The sequence below is a fragment of the Oryza glaberrima genome, chromosome 11 (assembly GCF_000147395.1).
Source record: "Oryza glaberrima chromosome 11, OglaRS2, whole genome shotgun sequence".
Lineage (NCBI taxonomy): Eukaryota > Viridiplantae > Streptophyta > Magnoliopsida > Poales > Poaceae > Oryza > Oryza glaberrima.
In genome coordinates this window covers 14,483,511-14,505,888 of record NC_068336.1, presented here as the reverse complement: position 1 = coordinate 14,505,888, position 22,378 = coordinate 14,483,511, and the positions used below count along the sequence as shown (strand labels likewise).

The 22,378-nt window shown below is 40.0% G+C and overlaps 1 protein-coding gene and 1 long non-coding RNA gene across 2 annotated transcripts; both read left to right on the top strand.

Moving 5' to 3' along the window:
- Positions 1–11,641: 11,641 nt before the first annotated feature.
- Positions 11,642–12,279, top strand: LOC127753687 (uncharacterized). Its single transcript, XR_008012683.1, has 3 exons — positions 11,642–11,709; positions 11,802–11,898; positions 12,028–12,279. It is a non-coding gene; the product is annotated as an uncharacterized LOC127753687 (long non-coding RNA).
- Positions 12,280–14,096: 1,817 nt separating this feature from the next.
- Positions 14,097–21,608, top strand: LOC127755702 (cold shock protein CS66-like). Its single transcript, XM_052281377.1, is given in 4 exon segments — positions 14,097–14,603; positions 14,691–15,036; positions 20,714–20,976; positions 21,072–21,608. Coding segments are annotated over 4 exon segments (1,110 nt in total). The 5' UTR covers positions 14,097–14,363; the 3' UTR covers positions 21,333–21,608.
- Positions 21,609–22,378: the final 770 nt, after the last annotated feature.

The window sequence follows — 22,378 nt, the reverse complement described above, 5'->3', positions numbered from 1 at the left end:
GCACTATCCCTTACAAACTTACTGGGAGTAGATAACAAATTTATGATATTTTAAGGATTACCTTGCATTAATTTTTTTTAACTGTTGGTGATATACCCTAGAGGCAATCATAGAGATGATTGTATCACATACTATGTTTACATATTTATTCGACATTGTTCCTTGAAATAGATAACTCATTATTGGTTAATGAATATGTGATTCTTTCATGAGACTCTTTATGTTTAATGAATATGTGATTCTTTCATGAGACTCTTTATGTTGTATGTTGCTATTTCTAAATGATCCTTAATCAAATATCATATGTGGAACAAACATGTTTAGTTGATCAGTACATGTATTAATTGATTATCATGTCTCATGGATCATGGTATAGAGATACCAAATTAATAATGTGGACATATGTTGGGGAACATGTTGTTGGATAGACCCAACATGAGACACTGCAAGAGTCATATGCGTTGTGTCATCAGTGATTTCATTTAGTGTTGGTATTGAATCCTTGGACCTGAGATTATCATGGTTCCCAACATGTGTAGTAGCTTGCTTAGGGACTGCTAAACGCTACTCCGTAATTGGGTAGTTATAAAAGTAATTTTCGGGTATGCTATGAAACATGTAGTGGGATATGAATAATCAAGATGGGATTTGCCCCTCCTATGGAGAGATATATCTGGGCCCCTCGATGTTATAGATTATGGAAGTGCATGGCCATGCCAAAGGTGATTGAGGAGTCAATCACAAGTTATATAATCTATCACAAGTTCGAGTGAATGATTAATCTATTAGAGGATGGCACATATCTAGCCTTAAGCTTAATCCATGTCGTGAGGCAGAGGGGTTCATACAAGTATACACTAGAGGTTCAACCGATATGATCTTTGTGTATGCTCGGTCGGTCAATACGTTCCGCTAGGGGCCACTGTTGACACGTGGACCGAAAAGGAATTTTCGGGTTACAACCGAGTGTACATGAAACTGCAGGGTCTCACGTTTAATGGGCCGGAATAAGGGGATTGGATGGAGATCTAATATGAGCTTAACTCGGATAGGGATCCGAATAGGAGTCCTACGGGCGTTGGAGGCCCGAATCATGTATCCTATATATTCGTGAGGGGTGTGACCGGTGGAGGCATTGCATCACGCGAGAAACCCTAGCCGCCACTCCCCTCCCCGAGCAAAACCCTAGCAGTGCATGGGTGCTAGCATATCTGCGCGTGGCGTTTCGTCCCTGTACGTGTGGATACCGGCAGAGGCGCACTGCTTTGCGGTGCTGATCGGCGTGGGAGTACGGCGAGGAGAACGCACGAGGAGGAGAAGGTCGAGCCGGTGCGATCAACTACTTACTCTACATCGACGCGCGCTACATCACGAGGGTTCCTTCGCCTTCTTAGCGCTTTCTTTCGCTGCGCAACGCATCGAGTGGTAACAATCTATGATATAACACTTTGCACGGTTTCTGGTTTACGTGGTAGAAAATTTTAATTTATGCTATCGTAGCCTACGCATATTCCAATATACCTTGCATTAATTTTTCTCAACTGTAAGAAACATTTTCACATCTTCCATATATCCCGAATCCGTAGCTAGACAAATCCACTAAAAAGGTGCGTACTATGCAAATGTGCAGTTGACAGGGTGGTGCTCCGATTCCATGGGTTGATCCCCAAGTGCCAGAGGCCCAGAGCTATTGACATTCAGTAAGAAAAAGAGCTAATTGCGTTCCCCAAGAATGGACATTTGGAAGATATATGTAAGACGTGGAAATGTTTCCACGTCTTCCATACATCTTACATCGTTCCACACTATTGTGATTTCTGAAAGACATTTCAGTTAACATTACTTCTTAATCTTAAGAGTTAAGAGCTCCATTACGGTGCTCTTTACTGGTAGTATTCTGCTAGTAGTGTAAACAATCTAAGCTATCGATTTAGAAGCAGGTTATAAACGTATTTTATCTCTCTATACCAGGGGCATTTCATCATTGACATATTTCTTCCAAAATATCTGATTAGATCTATACGGTGCCTAAAGAGATTTCATTTGTTGGGACCTCCCACCGATGTATTATCAGCCATCACTGTAGTGTGCAAAAATATGGCTTGTGATGAAGAAAACAAAACATATGGATATAAGAATGAAGCCCTCCTCCTCTCTCATAACCCACTTAATTAAGGAGATCCTTTGTTTCTCAATGCTCTGTTCCCGTTTCAGTTTGAGACATTCTGAATGCACCCCAAGTGTGCGCCGCCCTGCTGAAACAAGCTGTCATCTTGCCGTTGCGGCGTCGTCTTTTTGATTCATCTGATCGGGAACGAGACATGCCTCGCCCCAGTTGTGAATTTTGAACCGGAGGGACAAATATTTTGATTCTCCATATACCCTTCTCTATTGGACTATTGCACCCTTGCTAGTTTCTACTACCACTAATAAAGGTGATAGTATAAATAGAGCTAGTTCGTCGGATAGAAAAAGGTCTACGATATAGATTAATATCTACTAATAGCACCATAGCCAAGCCCCCTTCTTAAACACTCGGTAAATACCCAAATACATTTTACACTTCAATCCATTTCAGTATTTCAATCCATTTCAGGCCCCCTTTGATTCAAAGGAAATTCATAGGAATCTTAGAGGATTTCATTCCTATAGGAATTTCTCCTATATAGCCCTTTGAATAAAAGTAATGAATCCTATGGAATCCTATAAGATTCCTATGGAATACCTAATGACATGCATGTTTTTGGAGGAAAATTAACATTAGGTTCTACTTCATGGAAACTTTTCTTTGAGTCTTTATCTCTCCTCTAAATTCTACCTTTTTCCTGCGGTCCAATCAAACGCTCATTCCTGTGTTTTGCAATCATCTATTTTACACAATTACACTTACAACCGTATCAAAATCCTGTGTTTTTCTTATTCCTGCGTTTACTCAATCCTGCAATTCAAAGAAGCCCTCAGTCTTCTAGCAGTGGGCCCTCAGTCTTCTAGCAGTGGGGTTGGGTGCTCATGGAGCTTGTATTCACGGACACTCAACATCCTTCAAAGTGCAATTGTTTAATGCTGTCATCCGCCAACTTTGGCAGAAATATTCATGACCAAATCATTGTAATTAACCAATGTTACAAAAACTAAATATTTGAGAGAAAAGGAAAAGGAAAAGGTTTATAGTGTTCGCGAAAAAACATTCTAAGCACAGGCACCAAATTAATAGCATATGCTTTTCCAAAAACAAAATAGTAGAAAATTATTGTGGAAAGCCAAGATGCTGCCAGAGTGCCAGTAGCAAAATGTGTGACTCCAATGCAAACCAAAGCCATACATGTGGTTACTCATATCGGTAGTGCACTAAGATTCAACCCTACTCGTCAGAACAATTAACTTCCTGATGCATCATCTTCCTGTATTTTGGATTACTTGGATTACAGTTCGAGTGCTGAAAAGATGAACAGCTACAAGGGAACTCACTATATTATATTGTATCATTTGTCGCAAATTTCTCATGGATCTGAGATTAGTCATATGTTGATCTTTGCTTGCAAACTCCATGAAGTAATGAAGGTGCAGCAATACATATAGACGGCGTAAACGAAGTAGTAAAGGTGTTGCAATATATGTAGACAGCGAAGTAGTAGGTAAGTTATAAAGATGGCGAGCAATGGTATATACTACTACCACCATCCCAAAATGTTTGACGCCGTTGACTTTTTTAAAAATGTTTGACCGTTCGTCTTATTCAAAAAATTTAAGTAATTGTTAATTCTTTTTCTATCATTTGATTTATTGTTAAATATACTTTTATGTATACATATAGTTTTACACATATCACAAAAGTTTTTGAATAAGACGAACGGTCAAACATGTTTAAAAAAGTCAACGGTGTCAAATATTTAGGGAAGGAGGTAGTATATATTATGACTTTCAGTCTTTCAATACATGCAGATCATACGAAAAAATGAAATATTTTTTTAGTGAAATAAAACATTATTGTGTTTCATGTGGCATGAATTACTAAGGAACAACAAATAGATTTTATTGCTTTATCAGAGACGGTTAACAACGATCTTACATCTTCTGCCCTTAAAAATTTTTATGCTTGAAGAGATTTTTTTTTTGGCATTGTAAACCTCCTACGGGGTGATCTGGTGGTATGTGATTAATTTAGAAACTTTTGATATTGGTTTAATTGATGAGGGTGATTTTTATATAAAGTTTCATATTTGTAATAAATTAAATAAGTTTAAATGAGCTTTAGATTTTGTGTATGATTGGCACAAAATGAATCTAAGGAACAATTTTTTACTGAATTAGTTCATATGTGTAGTCATGAAACCTTACCAATTATTATTGGTGGTGACTTTAATATATTACGTAGCTCTGCGGAAAAGAATAATGATAATTTTGATAATAGATGACATTTTCTTTTTAGTGCTATTATTGATGATCTTAGTCTTAGAGATCTATCAATGTCTTGTAAAAATTATAATTGGGCAAATAATTTACCAATGTCAACTTATGGAAAATTAGATAGAGATGTCTCGGATCATGCTCCTTTACTCTTAAATACAAATTCATCTTCTGTTTGTAATAGTCATCAAAACTTATCTTCTGTTTGTAATAGTCAACAAAACTTTAATTTTGAGTTAGATCGGTTATTAAGAGATGGTTTTGTAGATATGGTTCAGGAAATCTGGTCAAATGTTGTTAGATAAAAAAGTTAAATCTGGTCAAAGGAAAAGGACTTGCTGAAAATTTAGATTTTGTTAGATAAAAAAAGTTGAATTAACTCTATTGAGTGAGGATGAGATTGATACAAGACTTTTTTTAGGAATATGTTAGCTAGTTTGCTTAGAGAAGAGGAAATTAAAAGGTATCAGCGAGCTAAGACTAAAGATATTTTGGAAGGTGACTCAAATACCTAATATTTTCACTTGGTTGTAAATGGAAAGCATAGGAAAACAAGAATTTTTCAATTAGAGGATGGGGACCAGGTTATAAGTAGTGATGCGAATTTAAAGACGCATATTACCTCTTATTATAAAGCTTTTTTGTCTTCGTGAAGCTTCTTCTTAAACTTTGTATGAAAGCCAGATAAGTGATATCCCCCAAGTGTCTCAATTAGAAAACAATTCTTTAGTAGATGAATTTACGGAAAATGAAATTAAAGATGCAATTTCTCAAATGGAACATAATAAAGCTACGGGTCCAGATGGATTTTCTGCTATGTTTTATCAAGTGTTTTGGAATGTTATCAAACCTGGTTTGGTAGATTTATTTAAGGATTTTCATAGAAGTCTAAATCTTTAATCACTCAACTTTGGTACTATTATTTTACTTCCTAAGTGCAAGGAGGCTATTAAGATTCAACAATATAGGCCTATTTGCTTACTTAATGCCAATTTTAAAATTTTTACTAAAGTTGCTACAAATACAATTTCTGGAGTAGCTCAGAAAGTTATTAGTCCTACACAAATACCATTTATACCTGGGAGAAACATTACGAAAGGGGTTGTTATCCTCCATGAAACAGTTCATGAATTACATCAGAAACAAAATGAATGGTAAGTTTTTAAGATTGATTTTGAGAAAGCCTATGATAAAGTGGAATGGTCTTCCTGGTCAAAAAAAAAAAAAGTGGAATGGTCTTATGTTCAACAAACTTTGAGAATGATGGGTTTTTTGCAAAAATGGTGTGATTGGACTGCTTCTTTCATTCAAGGGGGTCATATTGGTATTAAAGTAAATAATCAAGTGGGGGCAATTTTTCAAACTCTTGTACATTTGGTAGATGATTGTTTATCTATTTTACAATATACTGATGGTACTATTATTTTTCATGAGCATGATTTAGAGAAAGCGAAGAATATGAAGTTGTTATTAACTGCTTTTGAAAAATTATCTGGCCTAAATATAAATTTTCACAAGAGTGAATTATTTTGCTTTGGTCAGTTAAAAGAATGTTATGAGCACTATTCAAATATTTTCTGATGTAAAATAGGAGAGTTTCATGTTAGATATCTTGGTATCGCTATGCATTATAAAATGCTTAGTAATAATTATTGGTTAACAACTGAGCAAAGAATTGAGAACAAAAACAAAGGAGTTGGAAAGGTAAACATATGTCTGTTGGACAGAGATTTATTTTGATTAATTTTGTGTTATCAAGTTTAGTTATGTTTATGATATCTAAGTCTAAGAGGTTCTTCAACAAATTAATTTTGATAGATCCCGCTTCTTTTGGCACGGTGATGAGCATAAAAAAAGAAATATAGACTGACTAGATCGGACATTATAAGTCAGCCAAAAGATCAGGGTGGACTTGGTATCAATATTTAGAAATCCAAAACCAGTGTTTATTGAGCAAATGATTGTTTAAATTAATAAATGAACAAGGTGTGTGGCAAGACTTATTGAATAGGAAATATCTTAGTAGTAAATCAATAATCTAGGTCGAAAGAAAACAAGGGGATTCCCATTTTTTGTCTGGTCTTATGAAGGTTAAGAGTTTATTTCTAAGTATGGATTCCTGGATAATTAATAATTGTGAGCAAGTCAGATTCTGGGAGGATAAGTGGTTAGGGAATTTTTCTTTAAATGACAAATACCCGTCGTTGTATTCTATAGTTAGAAGGAAAAGTTCTTCAATTGCAAGTGCGCTATGGGTTCTGTTCCGCTCAATGTTTTCTTCATGAGAGCTTTAGTTGATCAGAATTTGGTCAACTGGCATAATTTGTGTGCTTCAATTGTGCATATTAATTGAACAGTGGAGGATGATATATTTAGATGGAACTTTCATCAAAATAGTCATTTTTTTGTTAGATCAATGTATTTAGCCATAATTAATAATGGGTATATAGAGAGGAATAAGATCATTTGGAAGCTTACGATGCCCTTAAGATTAAAATTTTTATATGGTATTTCCTTAAAGGAATTGTGTTAACAAATGATAATTCGGCAAAGAGGAATTAGAATGGTAGTTTGAGATGTTTTTTTCATGAAAAATGAAAAAAATTACCATCTTTTCCTATATTGTCATTTTTCTAGATTTCTTTGGAGATCAATTCAATTATCATTTGGTTATACCCACCACATAGTGTTTCTCATATGTTTGGGAATTGGCTGGTGGGTGTTAATAAAAAGTTAAGAAACCTATTCCTGTAGGAGCTTCCACCGTATGTTGGGTTTTTTGGTTTAGTAGAAATGATATAGTTTTTGATAAAACTCCATCAAAATCTTATTTGCAGTTACTTTTCAAGGCAACAAATTAGCTTCGGGGATGAACTCATCTACAAAGGCATGATGATGATATCAAGCTAATAAATGATGCAAGTCAAAACTTGAGTCAATGATTATGCACCTTTTTGCCAACTTCAGATGGAGATTCTCGAATAGAATTCAGTAATTCAGCGTTCTTTTATCTTGTGTTGGTGTCTTTTAGTTTATGTTTTCTTTATATCATGTCAGTGTGTGTTGAATTTGTTTATGTGTAGACTTTGTAATCATTAGCTTTAGCTTGTTGACCAAATGACGGAATGTTATTCCATTATTTAAAGAAATGGTGCATGGAGTATATTGAGCCCAAAGAGTAAGTTTTGACGGGTACAGTAGGAAAACACACAAACGCACAAAAAGGGACGGCACCATATGTACCGGAAAATCCAAAACTAAGATATATAATGCTTTTCCAGTCTGAACGCGCGTCGACGAAGCACCATTTGGGAAAATGACACCTACATGAGGACATAGGTGCTGGAAAAACTGACACCCATAAGTTTGTCATGTTATATATGCATTTTAAAATAAAGTGTCACATATAATAAATTTAGGTGTTGTTTTTTTTTAAAAAAACAAAACATATATAGATGAACAGACCAAGCCAAGCTACTCATTGGGCTCATCCTTATCTCCTCCTCCTCCTCCTCCTCCTCCTCCCTCTCGAGACTTCTTCTACTCTCTATCTGTATGTGTGTGTGTGTGTCTCTCTCTCTAGCTCGTGCATCGGTGCTCGACCCTCAACAGCGCTCGCTCCTCAGCCACCTTTTATTCAACAGAAGCCCCCCTCTCTAAACATTCGTGCCACCTGCTGGATGCGGCAGTGGCTGGCGAAGATGGTGTCTCAGCAGAAGAAGGGAGGTGCGACGATGGAGGAGGCGGCTACAGCTACCGGTGTGGTGGTGGGAGACCGCCGGATCTAGCAGCCTGGAGGTCGAGGGCCACCAGATCTACATGACTCCGACCTTCATGGTGATGGTTTGGGAGGTATGATGGTGTTGGCGGGTTGGAGCTGCGACACCATCAGCGGCTGGCGGATGTGCATCTTCCCCTCCCTCATTCAATTCTTGTGATTATTGATGTTTATTCATGTTATCTAGGGTCTTCATCTTGAGGATCTGGATGTGTTGTTTGTTTGGAGTTTATTGATTATAGTTAATGTGTTCATCGATTTGGGGCATTATTTTGGGTGATTTGAGGCATCATTTGGGATCCGGGGTATTTCAAGGATATGCAACCTTGATGTATCAGCTTGAATGCACCAAGCCGATTTTTTTAAGCTCGTGTGCACCTCAAAGGTGTCATTTGTGAAACCGGCACCAATAACCAGGGTTCATCAGTGCCGCATCGGTCATGCGTTTTCTATAATAGTGAGAGTCTTTTGTCTATAAATGAATGCACATTTTAACTTTCTTAAAAAAAAGGTGAAGTACACAGTCTCTAAAGTTGTACGGTGTGTCATGGCATGTTACACTTACTACAATACATAGTAGGTGCCACCATGGTACGCTACGTCCACGCACAAAGCGAGTTGGGGCCTGTTTGATCCTGTATAATATTCAGAATAATAAGTTTGAGGATTCGAAAAATACATTTCGAGATTATATGGATGACACAATACAAGCTTAATTTATCCAATAAGAGTACCTAATTTCCCGGAAAAAAAAACAATAAGAGTACCTAATTATCATAGTTTCACATTTAATTTTTGTGCTGTTCGTTACAAGGGAACATCATATATTATATTGTTCATTCATAACGTATCCTGGTTCTAATAATATCATAACCCCAAAGAGAAAAAAAATGATACGAGAAGGACCTGATCAGCAATATTTTTTTCTGTATTTTCGTAATGCTAAGTTCCTTTCCATAAAAAAAATCTCTAATACCATGTTCGGCTAATCCCCGTGAGAGAGGGATTAGAGAGGATTATTTTCATGCCTAAATAGGTATAAAATCATTTCTCTCTAAATCCTTCTCAATCATCTTTTGGATGGCATTAACCAAACAAGGCCTAAGGAGTTTTGTGGATTTTTCTGAATGTTTATTAACTTAGTGTGAACCAACGAATAGGCCTGAGCAATTGCATTACATATTGCTAAGTACAAAAATAATTAAATTTGAGATTGTACAAATATATTGTACACTGTAACGTATACAAATACGTACTGTATAATTGCATAAGCAAAGCAACATGCACATTTGTAGAGACCACAAGCTAGATATATAGGCCAACAGTAGCGGATCCAGAAAATCGATTCATTGGTGTCATAACGTGTCTATCGGTGTCATAGTATGCTAATTATGCTTAGAATATGATGTTATAATATATGAGTAAGTAGTTTTGCTATAGGTTTTGCCGAAAGTCATCGGTGTCGCCTAACACCGATGATCCGCCCCTGTAGGCCAATATAATCCGAAGGAAGTAAAATATGGAGCGATTCAATTCGAGTACAAGACGAACCCTGAATCATCACACGCTGAGCACGCACCTATACATAGATTTGGCTTCAGAGTTCAGACGATTCAGTAACACACACTAGAATGCAAAAATCTGCATAAACGCTCACGAAACGTTGCTACATTAGTACTATAGTACTACCGGAATCGGTAGATCTTCAAGCAACCCCTCTGCGGCAAGTTGGACCTCCCTGGCACGCACGACCGAGCGCACACGGGCTGATTCGGAATGAAGCCTTTGTAGGTGAGGCCGTTCGGCGCCGCCGCGGCCATGCTGCCGGCCGTGAGCACGGCCGCCATTGCCACCACCACCGCCACCGCCACGCCGAAGACAAAGCGGATGGCAACGCGGAAGCGGCCAATCTGCCGCTCCGGCGCCATTGATGGATATCAAACCGGTCATTCTGGTGCAGACTAGATGTCTAGATTCTTGGTTATTTATGCGATGATGGGCAGCGGATGGTGGGAAGAGGGTGGCCGACAGTATTGCTATGGTACGTACATGCTTATCATTTACTTCCTCCGTCCTGTAAAAGCCAACATAATACTGGATGTGACGTATTTTAGTACTATAAAATGGATATATATATGTCTAGATTTATTGTATCAGAACGTGTCATATATAATTTTAGATTCGTTTTTTTAGACAGAGGGAGTGCTGGTCACTGAGTTCATGGAAGCTTGCGTTGCTACGTACGAGAGGGTGTCCAGGGTGCGTAGCGCAATGTTTGCCATCATCACAATCATGTTGTACGGCTAGTTGACTAGTTTTGTTTTGCCTTATGTTTGGTGCTTGCAGGAGACAAGAGAGGCCCTCGTGATCAACAGTACACAACTTGACAGCTTGGCTCGGCTGCTTTGGTCGGTGAGCTGCTGAGATATGTGGGTTTACATCGTCCGGTTGGAAATATTTGATGGTTGTGATAACATTTGGCTAAAGTCTTCAAATATTTGATGGTTGTGATAACATTTGGCTAAAGTCTTCTAGACCATCAATAATTTTGCAAACGTCTAGTCAACAAGATACGGTATGGATATATATGTTCCAAAGAATGCTATTAATTATAATGTTATAGCATAATAATTGATGTTTTGAATATTCGACCAAATCGTGTGAAATGGACTCCTCTTGCCATTAGTAGAAGTAACGTTAAGAGTTCCGAAGCTAGATCGCATTGATATGGTGTATCATAATGCATGCATGATATGTGCTGTTGGAAAATTTTGACCTAGCCAGTGGCATATAAACAGGGCCAGCCCAGGGGGATCGAGCGGTACGACCGCTTTGGCCCCCCAAATCGCAGGGGCCCTCACCCAACACCACCCCCCCCCCCTCCCCTCGCCCCCGCCCCACCCAGGCCTAGCATCAAGGCGAACAGACGCGCCGTGCGCAGAAGCCGGAAGCGGAAGGCGAACAAAACGCGATCCCGCAATTGCCGCCGCTCTTCTAATCTTTTCCTCCTCACGGCACCAAAATCGCGCGGCGCAATGGCGCAAGGCCACACATCGGCGCGCCGGTGGCCGGCTTCCCCTTTTTCTTCCGCTGCTCCGTACGACGGTCGACGGCAGTAGGGTACGAGGTGCAGTGCAGCTGTGACTCCGTGAGCGCCCGGCGGATGCAGCCGCTGCCGCTTGCCACCTCTTGAATCTTGATTCAGGTATTACTATTAGCTAGGATCCTATGTGCCTGTGCATTTACATGGTAGCAGCTGGATTAGCTTCGTCTGGTTCAGTTATGTATAGTCATCAGATTAAAGAATTTGCTATACAAGCTTTGGCTGTTAACCGATCGTCAAATAAAAAATTGAAATTTACTATTGTGATTTTTATCTATTAATATGTAAATAAGCATTTATTGATGTATAGTCGTATGTTAGGTTTATTCAGTTGTTCCGATAGTTGGACATGACGAAGACACTAGTGTGTATTTCCGACTCACTTGCGGTGTGCATCTAGACGCTTGTGATCAACTAATTGGTACGATTTTAAATTTTGATTTGTAATTTTGATTTGTAATTTTGTTATGTAATTTATATGAGTTAAACTACTATATTTTTTTGAATTATCAGGTCATGTCGTCGAGAAAGTATGCAACGGCTAGTGAGAGAAAAGGGAAAAAAAGAAAAGGGTGGATGATATGATAGAATCGCAGAAGAAACTTTTAAGGTAACATGTGCATTATTGTCTATTTAAATATTATTTCTGAATGCAATTTAAATGTTTATAGTATTAATTCAGTATATGTAATTATTGATAATAGTATGGTAAGGGTCTCTAAATTTAGTTTCCCACCAGGACCTAAAAAGTCAGGACCGGCCCTGCATGTAAACCAGGAGATCACACATGGTCGTTCTCACCCATTGCATGTGGGATCTACATATCAGTTTCCATAATTACAAATTACATGTATTGGTCGGTATAACCAATGCCTTCCAATACAGGTGGTGTCGCTCTGTCATCATCTTCTCCTCGAGACACTAAACCGATATAGCACATATCTCTGGACTACTAAATTGGTGGTTTTGTATGGTGGTCATGTTGACTATTTGACTTGATGTTCATTCCTTGTGACGTCTACATGACAATTAGGTGATATTAGAAGAAAACTAAAACATAGAAAACTCAAATGGACCTGCATATCAATCGGTAAAAAGAATTGAAAACGTGGCCTCATATATTAGTCTGCCCTCAAGTGTGCTCGCTCGCGCTGCATGCCTCTCCCGCCGGCGTTGGCGTCGACGTCCCTGCGGCCAGCCACAGCGGTGCCAGTGGTTCACGCGGAGTTCCTCCACTCGCTCATCGCCTCCAAGGGCTGCGCACTTGCGCACCCATCGTTATCCGCCTCACTCACCCTCTCTCGTTGTGTTTTGCTCGATCATACGGGGGTTCATGGCGATCGATCGAGTGTTGGATTGAGCCAGACGGGGATCGAGTCAGTCGGTGGTCATGGAGGAATGCACGCCGCATTACTTGGCACGTGGTGGGGTTCACGTGAGCCACACACTGAGTGCACCCACAAGGGCTGACTGCACTGCAGAGAGGATGACCCTTGTCACCACCGTCATGTACGAGGCTGCTCCACCACTGCCTCACTCGCCACCAGCGTCTCCCGCCGCGTGCAATACAAGAAGAAACATCGAACGGTCATATAAGGTAAGACCCACTACCGATTTAACCTATCCTTCCCACAATCTAATCCACTCATTTCTCTTCCCACGATCTTATCCTCTCATTTCTCCTCACTATTTTTGCATTTGTAGGAAACACAATGACACCGTCGAAGAAAGCTGGTGGAGCACCGTAGCCAGCAATCACCAAAACACAGAGGGGAGGAGGTCGGCAGCGGCCATGCGGATGGCGACGAGACAACGCGACGCAAAGAGGAAGGAGGACGTTGGCGATCATGCTGGTGTTGGCGGAGGAGGTCACTGGCCATGCGGATGACAGCGGGGCAGCGCAACACAAAAAGGGGCGAGGATGCCGGCGACCACGCAAGTGACCATGAAGCAAAATGATGTGAAAGGGAGGACCGGACGAGGGTTGGACCTCTGCTGCCGACGTGAAGAGCGTGATGTGTAGAAGGAGATGTTAGACCAGATGCCGACGCAACTAGCCCTGGCAAGGTCACCCGACTGATATCGCTGCTTGCCCTCGTCCTCATGTACACAATCAGCTTGCTTATCTCTCCCATACTGGTCGTTTGTTTCCCGTAGCCGAAATAGAAGAAGACAGAGGTGGGTTTTGTTGGAGAATTTTAGTGGTATTGTAGCCTATTTGTAATTTTGTTGTACTTTATTGTATTAATCAATAAAGGTGTTTCATTCTATTTTGACTCAATGTTGAATCCATTGATCTCTTGGTGTTGCACTCAGTATGTTAGAATATTACATTCCGTTGAAACAATCTTGGTTAAGGGTTGGAACATTTTTATCTGTTCGTGAAACATCCGTAATATTTTCGTTGAAACAATTTTTATCGACAGCACCGTCCAACAATTTACACCAATTTGGACGTGTGATACATACCAGTCCCCAAGTGAAACTGACCACCAGTTGAAAGGTATACAAAGTGAACTTATTCATCTAAAAGACCGCAGAGATGGGCCGTGGGCCGTGGCCTGCGAAACGCAGCGTTCAGGCCCATGAGCATTTATTTTTTAAAAAAATATTTCACAACAAAAAAGAGAACGGATAAAATCCATCGAAAAAAAAAACTTTCCTACGCATCCTCTCCTATCTCCATCCACGGCAAGCACTCATCCAAACCGTCCATCCACGCGCACAGTACACACACATAGTTATCGTCTCTCCCCCCGATGAGTCACCACCCGTGTCTTCGAGAAACGCCTCGCCCGACACCGTACGTGGCGCCACCGCCGCGCCTGCCGCCTGGACACGTCCGGCTCCTCTCCACGCCGCGCTGGCCACCGTCCACCGGCTCCCGCACACGTCTCCCTGTCTCCCTCCACCCATGCCGTGGCAATCGAGCTCATCTCCTCGCCTCCTCCGGCTTATAAATGGCGGCCACCACCTTCACCTGCTTGCACACCACAGCAAGAGCTAAGTGAGCTAGCCACTGATCAGAAGAACACCTCGATCTCAGAGTTTTTTTTCAGCTTTAGCTTAAGCAGGATGGAGCACCAGGGGCAGCACGGCCACGTGACCAGCCGCGTCGACGAGTACGGCAACCCGGTCGGCACCGGCGCCGGACACGGCCAGATGGGCACCGCCGGCATGGGGACGCACGGCACCACCGGCGGCATGGGAACGCACGGCACCACCGGCACCGGCGGCGGCCAGTTCCAGCCGATGAGGGAGGAGCACAAGACCGGCGGCGTCCTGCAACGCTCCGGCAGCTCCAGCTCAAGCTCGGTACAAACATTTTGCCCCCAATTCTTTACCCCCCCAGTAAAACCTTGCGTACAAATTCGTTGAAAAATTTTAATGTCTTTGTGACAGTCTGAGGATGATGGAATGGGAGGGAGGAGGAAGAAGGGGATCAAGGAGAAGATCAAGGAGAAGCTCCCCGGCGGCAACAAGGGCGAGCAGCAGCATGCCATGGGCGGCACCGGCACCGGCACCGGCACCGGCGGCGCCTACGGGCAGCAGGGCCACGGCACCGGGATGACCACCGGCACCACCGGCGCACACGGCACCACCACCACCGACACCGGCGAGAAGAAGGGCATCATGGACAAGATCAAGGAGAAGCTGCCCGGCCAGCACTGAGCTCGACACACCACCACACCATGTGTCTTCGCCGCCGGCGACGGCCGCCACGTCACCTTCCTGAATAATAAGATGAGCTAGCCGAGCGCAATAAAAGGGAAAAAAAATGTTACTGTCGTGTGATGAGTGTGAATGTGTGATGGCGTTCTCCAGTACGGACCGTGTCTGCGTGTTGTTTGTACTGTGAAAGTACGCTGTGTATGTACGTCGTATGTGTACAATTCCGCTTTGTTGAAATACGTATAAATATATACTGTGTGTACATTATACGGTGTATATCTCATCGTGCATATGTACACAACGTTTTGGTGATCGTTATAATGTTCATTTTTTTCCTTATTCTGATCAATCTGGATCATAGGCTCGAGAAATTGCTATAGATCAACGGCCGGAAATTGCAGAACAAGAAAGTGATCCTATTTGAGTATTAGAAATGATTGATCGTTACTACCTTATAAGAAGGGCCCCGGACATTTGTTCTCGAATAAGTAAAAAAAAAACGAAATGATAGCGCGTCATCCCGATAGAACGGCAAATACTCCGTAATTGTCCTCGCCGTAACCTTAAAAAAGGCACTCACTGTGGAATGAATGTACAAAATTAGTTTATTATAGCATCCAAAGTTTTGAGTCTTCCCCGGTCGGCTATCTTTCCTAAAAAATCATAACTTACATATGCATTTAAAACAAAATCAATCTGTTCAAATTGAAGACATGAATTCAGGTAAGCATGTTTAACCATAAAAGGATATTGCATCGCGCGTTGAGCACAGCTACGATCGGTCTATCCCTTTCTATATTTGATCAGTAATTTTAACTTTTTTTTAAGGAGGTACCACTTTTTCATTTTCTATTATAAATTTGATACCTCTCGATATATCTCGATATATATTTAATAAGGAGGTACCATTTTTTCTATTATAAATTTGATACCTCTTAATATATATTTGATCTTAATATATATTTGATCTTAATATATATTTGATGAGTAATTTTACAGTTATGAGGAGGTACCAAATTTTTTATTACTAGAAAAAATATCCGTTGTAACGGGTGAAGCCTATTTTATCTTATTATTGTTATATGGTTTAGAAAAAAATATCCGTTGTAACTGCTGAAGTCTATTTTATCTTATTATTGTTATATGGTTTAGTTAAGATGCGATTCACTGTGGCAGTTCGCTTGGATATATTTTAGAAAATCATGAGCTACAGTTAAGAGTCCGATCGTCTCAAGTTAGCATGCGAGTTTTTTTAAACATATTTCTTATATGATTTCTTATGTATTATCAAAGTGAATGCTCTTGAAAACCGACTCAAATACGGATATGTATTTTCAAAAGCAAATGAACTTAAAAACTGACTTATACACGGATGATGTACCAAAATACCGACAAAAGCATCTTCAATTTTTATAATAGTAGAGATAGAGAAGAGATATAGATTACCGACTCAAATACGAATATGTATTTCCAAATGGAAACGAACTTAAAAACCGACTCATACACGGATGACGTATCAAAATACCAGCAAAAACATTTTCAATTTTTATAATAGTAAAGAAGAGATATAGACTAAAACCAAAACATAAAATTAAAACCAACTTAAACATGGATGACGAATCACAGAAACATCTTTAATTTTTATAACCGACTCAAACATGGATGACAGACTGCATAAATATCTTCAATTTTTATAATAGTAGAGATAAATTTGATACCCCTCGATACTGAGATTTTATGAGGTACCAAATTTTACACTAATTAATTTTTTGGTATCTCATCGTACCTATGTACCTCTTCACGCTAAAATTGCTCATTTTTTATTGGTTTTTGCTAGACTTGATCCGTTTCCCGTTTTGTAGATTTTGTCGTTTTGTTACCATCATGCACATATGTGGTCCTAGACTAGAGAGTGTAAAGGAACGGCCTAATATCTTTTCTCTTTTTTTTTATTTTTATGACATTTTTTTAATCTGGTTTAAAAATTTTATGCATAGAGTTTCTACACCTAATAATTTCTATTTAAGAACTAGGGTAGCCCTCGCATTCGTGCAGGCATGCATATTAGTTTGTCTTGTAAATAGGTTTAACAAAATAAATCCAAATTAAATGAGGCATTTTTCGTTTTTAACTGAATGTTTTCTTTGTAAATAGGCTTAACAAAAATAAATCCAAATTAAATGAGGCATTTTTTGTTTTTAACTGAATGTTCATCGTCACTCTTTTTTAAATCTCTTCGAGAAACTTTTATTGCTATTCCTCTCTTTAATTGATTAATGCATGGATGTGAATTAATAAAAATAGCAAAGTTCTTTAAAATTATATTTTTTTTATTTTGAATTTAGTGAGTGAGTGATTTTAATTTCATTTTTTTATTTTTTTATAAATTTATTTTGTGGGATTTCAAAATTGTATTGTGTTGTATTTTTGTTCTTCTTTTAAAACTTATTTTATTATTTCGAATTTCAAATATTTATATATATTCTACATGGACTCTTATTATATTTTTATTTACAATTTTAGTGAAGATTTTATTTTATCTTTTAATGCTTCTTTTATTTTTTTTTTCTGAAATTAATTACAAATTCCTCGTAGTAGATCTACCATCGTTGTTCACCTCCGAAATTTTAGATAGTAAATAGCTCAGCGCTGAACTGAATGGCGTTGACTCCTTCTAACCTGGCTAATTTTTGCCAGCTCGGATGAAATATCAGCGTTAATATGTATGGCGCTAAAGCGTTACACCTCTGAGTCGACGGCCTATTTTTATAATAAGTTTTTGGTATGGTCTATTTTTGAAATAAGTTTTCTCAAAGGGTCAATTTGTCAAAATTACGGTATTCATCTCGCAGATAATCTCGCCGACATCCTCATCGCTGAGCCTCTTTCAATGCATTGGCTATGATGTGATGAAGCCTAGCACGGAGATAAAGTCGTCTTCTGGTCTTTGTCGAACACGCTGAACGCCTCCATCGAGGAGTCCTTGTCCTTTTATCTAATCATCGTATGCGCCATTAGGGCCACAAACTCTGATGGAAATCGATGTTGCCACTGTCATCGGTGTCCACCTTGTTGATCATGTCCTGCAGCCTCGCCTCCGCCGGATTCTGGCCGTGGCAGAGCTCGACAATGGATGTCTCCTAGAAGCCGATGTTGCCGGCATCCGCTTCCACTTTGCTAATCATATCCAGATCTGCCTCCGTCGGGTTCTATCCTAGAGTACCTAACATGGTTTCGAGGTCTTTGCTGGTGGTAGAACCTGGACTATGGACTCAAATATTTAAATTCAGCTATTGCTTTTAAAATACAAATTTTGTTCTCAAATTTATTAGAGCATCACGTGTAGATTAGGAGCGTTTGCAGGATTTTGTGTCTTAAATTGTTGAGCTAATTATAAATAAAATAATGGTCCAGACATGCATATTCATAATTGAATATACAACTTAAAACATATGGGACTTAATTTAAATGGAGGGCACTACGCGTCGGGCGCCCGATCTTAGGTGGGAAAAATCGGGCGCTCACGTCAGCTGACGTCTGCACGCATGCATGCATGCATGCAAAACTATTTTAACTATTTTTTTCTCTTAAATTATTTTATCCAAATTATGATCCGATTGCACCATTAAATTCGTTGCAATTAAATCTTTAAAACAATACCGCACATGGATATATTCCGATGAAAATTTTTTTAGCTTATTATTGAATTATTTTTAAATGTTTCACGTCGTTTCACCAAGTATATCAGAATTGTTTCACTAAGTAGATTGAAAATGTTTCAATCGTTTAAATCGACCGTTGTTTCACCTTATATAAAAACAATGTTTTAGCAAATAGCGAAAAAATGCTTGAATTCACTGCAACATTTAATCTATATATAGTTAAACATCACAAGTACACAAGGTGAAACATTTTTGGTGCAACAAAGGATGAAACAGATTTTCTTAATAGAGGGTTTCCATAATATATGTGTGATTTGTTAAAAAAAAAGTTTCAATTCACTGCAACATTTGATTCATACATAGTGAAACATTATGAGTGCACTAGGTGAAATTTTTTGGTGAAACAAAAAATAAAACGAATTTCCTTAATAGAGTGTTTCCAAAATATGTGGGTGATTTGTTGCAATGGAGTATGTGGTGGAGACATGTGGCAGGGGGGTAGGGGCACTGGTGGGGCCCAGGAGGCAGAGCCCGTCGCGGGGGGAGGGAGCGCCCAATTTTTCTCCCTCCCCCGAGCGACCGACGCAAAGGATTATCGAATTTAAATTTTGATTGTTTCTTTGTTTGAGTTGATCCTAGAAAATTAGAAGGAAAAGAGAGGCAGAGGCCGGTATGTATGTGCGTTCAATTCTTCATCGCACAGGGATTGATGTGCCTGATAGGATGGGTTACTTTGGGTTACTTTGAGTTTCTATTTAAATAGATTTAATCTAATAGTATAAAATTATAGGACCATTTATTTAACTGAAAATCAATGATTATATCAATTACCTTTTTGCTTCTTGTAACTTATAGGACTTCCTCTAATTTATTAGTGTGCCAAATGACGGCTTAAGAGCGTTTAAATAAAGTTTAATAAACTTTGTATAATAAATATAATATATGATTGTTAATAGACTTAACGTTTTGTTTTTTCTAATATTTTTTCTATAGAAAATTATTTAAAAAATTCATACTGATATATTTTTATATGTTAACTAATACATAATTAATTATATGCTAATCTATCTCATCGATTTACGTGCCATGTGCCGGAAGATATACGTTTCTAACTTATGGTCTGTTTAGTTCGCGAAATGAAAATTTTTTAGCTATCACATCGGATATTTGATCGGATGTCGGAAGAGATTTTCGGACACAAATAAAAAATCACCTGAAAAACGCGAGACGAATCTTTTTAGCCTAATTAATTCGTCATTAGTACATGTGGGTTACTGTAGCACTTATGGCTAATCATGAACGAATTAGGCTCAAAAGATTCCTCTCACGATTTCTCTCCTAACTGTGCAATTAGTTTTTTTAATTTAAGTATGTATTTAATGTTCTATGTATTAAAGATTTGTGTAATGGTTTTGAGAAAAAAATTTTGGGAACTTTAAACCTGGCCTCAGTCATACCTCAAAACACATCCTTGTCGACGAGTCGTCGTCCTTCCCCGATGCGGCGATAGTCCACCGGGCATCCGTGAACTCCGTATCATCACGATCGCTCGTTCCCCCACCGGCCATAACAGATATCGAACACGTGCATGTCTTCTTATCCATCTCTATCCATCTGCATGGATATGATGGTATGCATGCAGCACGCGCAGTCATCTCCCCCACACAGATAACAAAGTGTCCAGAAGAACCCAACGGAAACACAGTACGTGGCAGCAGGTTGCCGCGTGGCACCACCGACACGGCGCGCTACTGCAGGCAGCTCGTACACGTCCCTCCTCTGCCTTTATTCCCTCGATATTGCCAGCTCCGCCTCCCGGCTCACCCATGCGTCACACGTACCCCCATCTTCCACGGCCTCCTTCCTGATGACCAAATTAAGCTTCCATTTTTTTTTTTTAACTCCAGTAGAGAGATCACACGTACACAACCCACAGTCTCGCCGCGGTATAAATGGCAGGGCACCCCGGCCAGCTGCTTTGCTTCATCGATCGACGGCTTTGACACAAGTCATCTTACTGATAGCAACAACACTAGCTGGAACACTTGGGTACACGAGTTCAGGGATCTAGCCAGAGCTAATTAAGCGGAGAGTTATTAGCTTTTAATTTGCTTGAGAGGATGGAGAACTACCAGGGGCAGCACGGCTACGGCGCCGACCGCGTCGACGTGTACGGCAACCCGGTCGGCGCCGGCCAGTACGGCGGCGGCGCCACCGCGCCCGGCGGAGGCCACGGAGCGATGGGGATGGGAGGTCATGCCGGCGCCGGCGCCGGCGGCCAGTTCCAGCCGGCGAGGGAGGACCACAAGACCGGCGGCATCCTCCACCGCTCCGGCAGCTCAAGCTCCAGCTCGGTACGTTCACTGTCGTCCATTCATAAATCTAATTAATCGCCTCGCTTCTGGATTCCTTTATTTAATTTGAGTTGTACTCGTGTGCGTTTGTGCAGTCGTCTGAGGACGACGGGATGGGAGGGAGGAGGAAGAAGGGGATCAAGGAAAAGATCAAGGAGAAGCTGCCCGGCGGCAACAAGGGCAACAACCAGCAGCAGCAGCAGATGATGGGGAACACTGGCGGCGCGTACGGGCAGCAGGGCCACGCCGGGATGACCGGCGCCGGCACCGGCGTGCACGGTGCGGAGTACGGCAACGCCGGCGAGAAGAAGGGATTCATGGACAAGATCAAGGAGAAGCTGCCCGGCCAGCACTAAATTAATAAGCTTATATAATTGACAGCCGGGGCAACACGTCGTCATGTGTGTAGTAGTATCTATCGTTTTAATCTGCCGAATAAATGACGTGCACTGCAGTGTATAGCGTCCTCGAAGAGAATAGTACTACTGTTTGGGCGTTCGCACGTGTTGGGTTGTACCTATAGCTTGTGATGCCATTGCAAGCTTTGTATGGTGTGTGTACACACAGGTTTTTAGTGAAGTGTGTGACTTTGTTTTGGAATTTTCATGTGAATTTCGTAATATTCTACGGTACGCCATGCTTCGAGTCATCCTTTTTGATTGGAACTCCCATGTGTAAGTGTTTCTTGATTATAAGATTAATTTGGAGCCTATCACTGTGCTCTCTACTACTCTTTTCTGGTAGTAGAAATTAAGCAAAATGAACTGTCGATTTCGTCTGATTAGATCATTTGTACTATCTCTTATACTAACCCAATTAGCAATAACATGGGTATTATTGGAAAAGGAAAGTAGTAGAAATATAGAGGGTATTATTGAAAAAAGAAAATATGAAAGGGTATAATCGCTATTTCGTTATTTATGTAGTAACTAAACCTTTTTCCCTCTCTTTTTCTTTTCCGATGATTTTGCGATGAAATATGAGTGATGCTAACCACCATAGAATCATAGTGCCAACACATCTACCATAGTTTACACGAAGCCAAATCTGTCGGGAGATCTCGTCGATCCCTCTCGATAAGGATCTCGTCGGTATCGCGGCTTTATATGTTCTCTTTGTACTTTCATATAAACTGGATTAGTGCTATTACCTTACGTGAGATCTGAACCAATATAATATCTATTTTTCTTGGTTTTGATGTCGTATCGTGCTGATCATTGTACCGCGGCTTTATATGTTCTCTTTGTACTTTCATATAAACTGGATTAGTGCTATTACCTTACGTGAGATCTAAACCAATATAATATCTATTTTTCTTGGTTTTGATGTCGTATCGTGCTGATCATTGTACCATTGTACTAATAGCACCAGAACATCGCTCTAAGATTTCTTAACGTTCTGG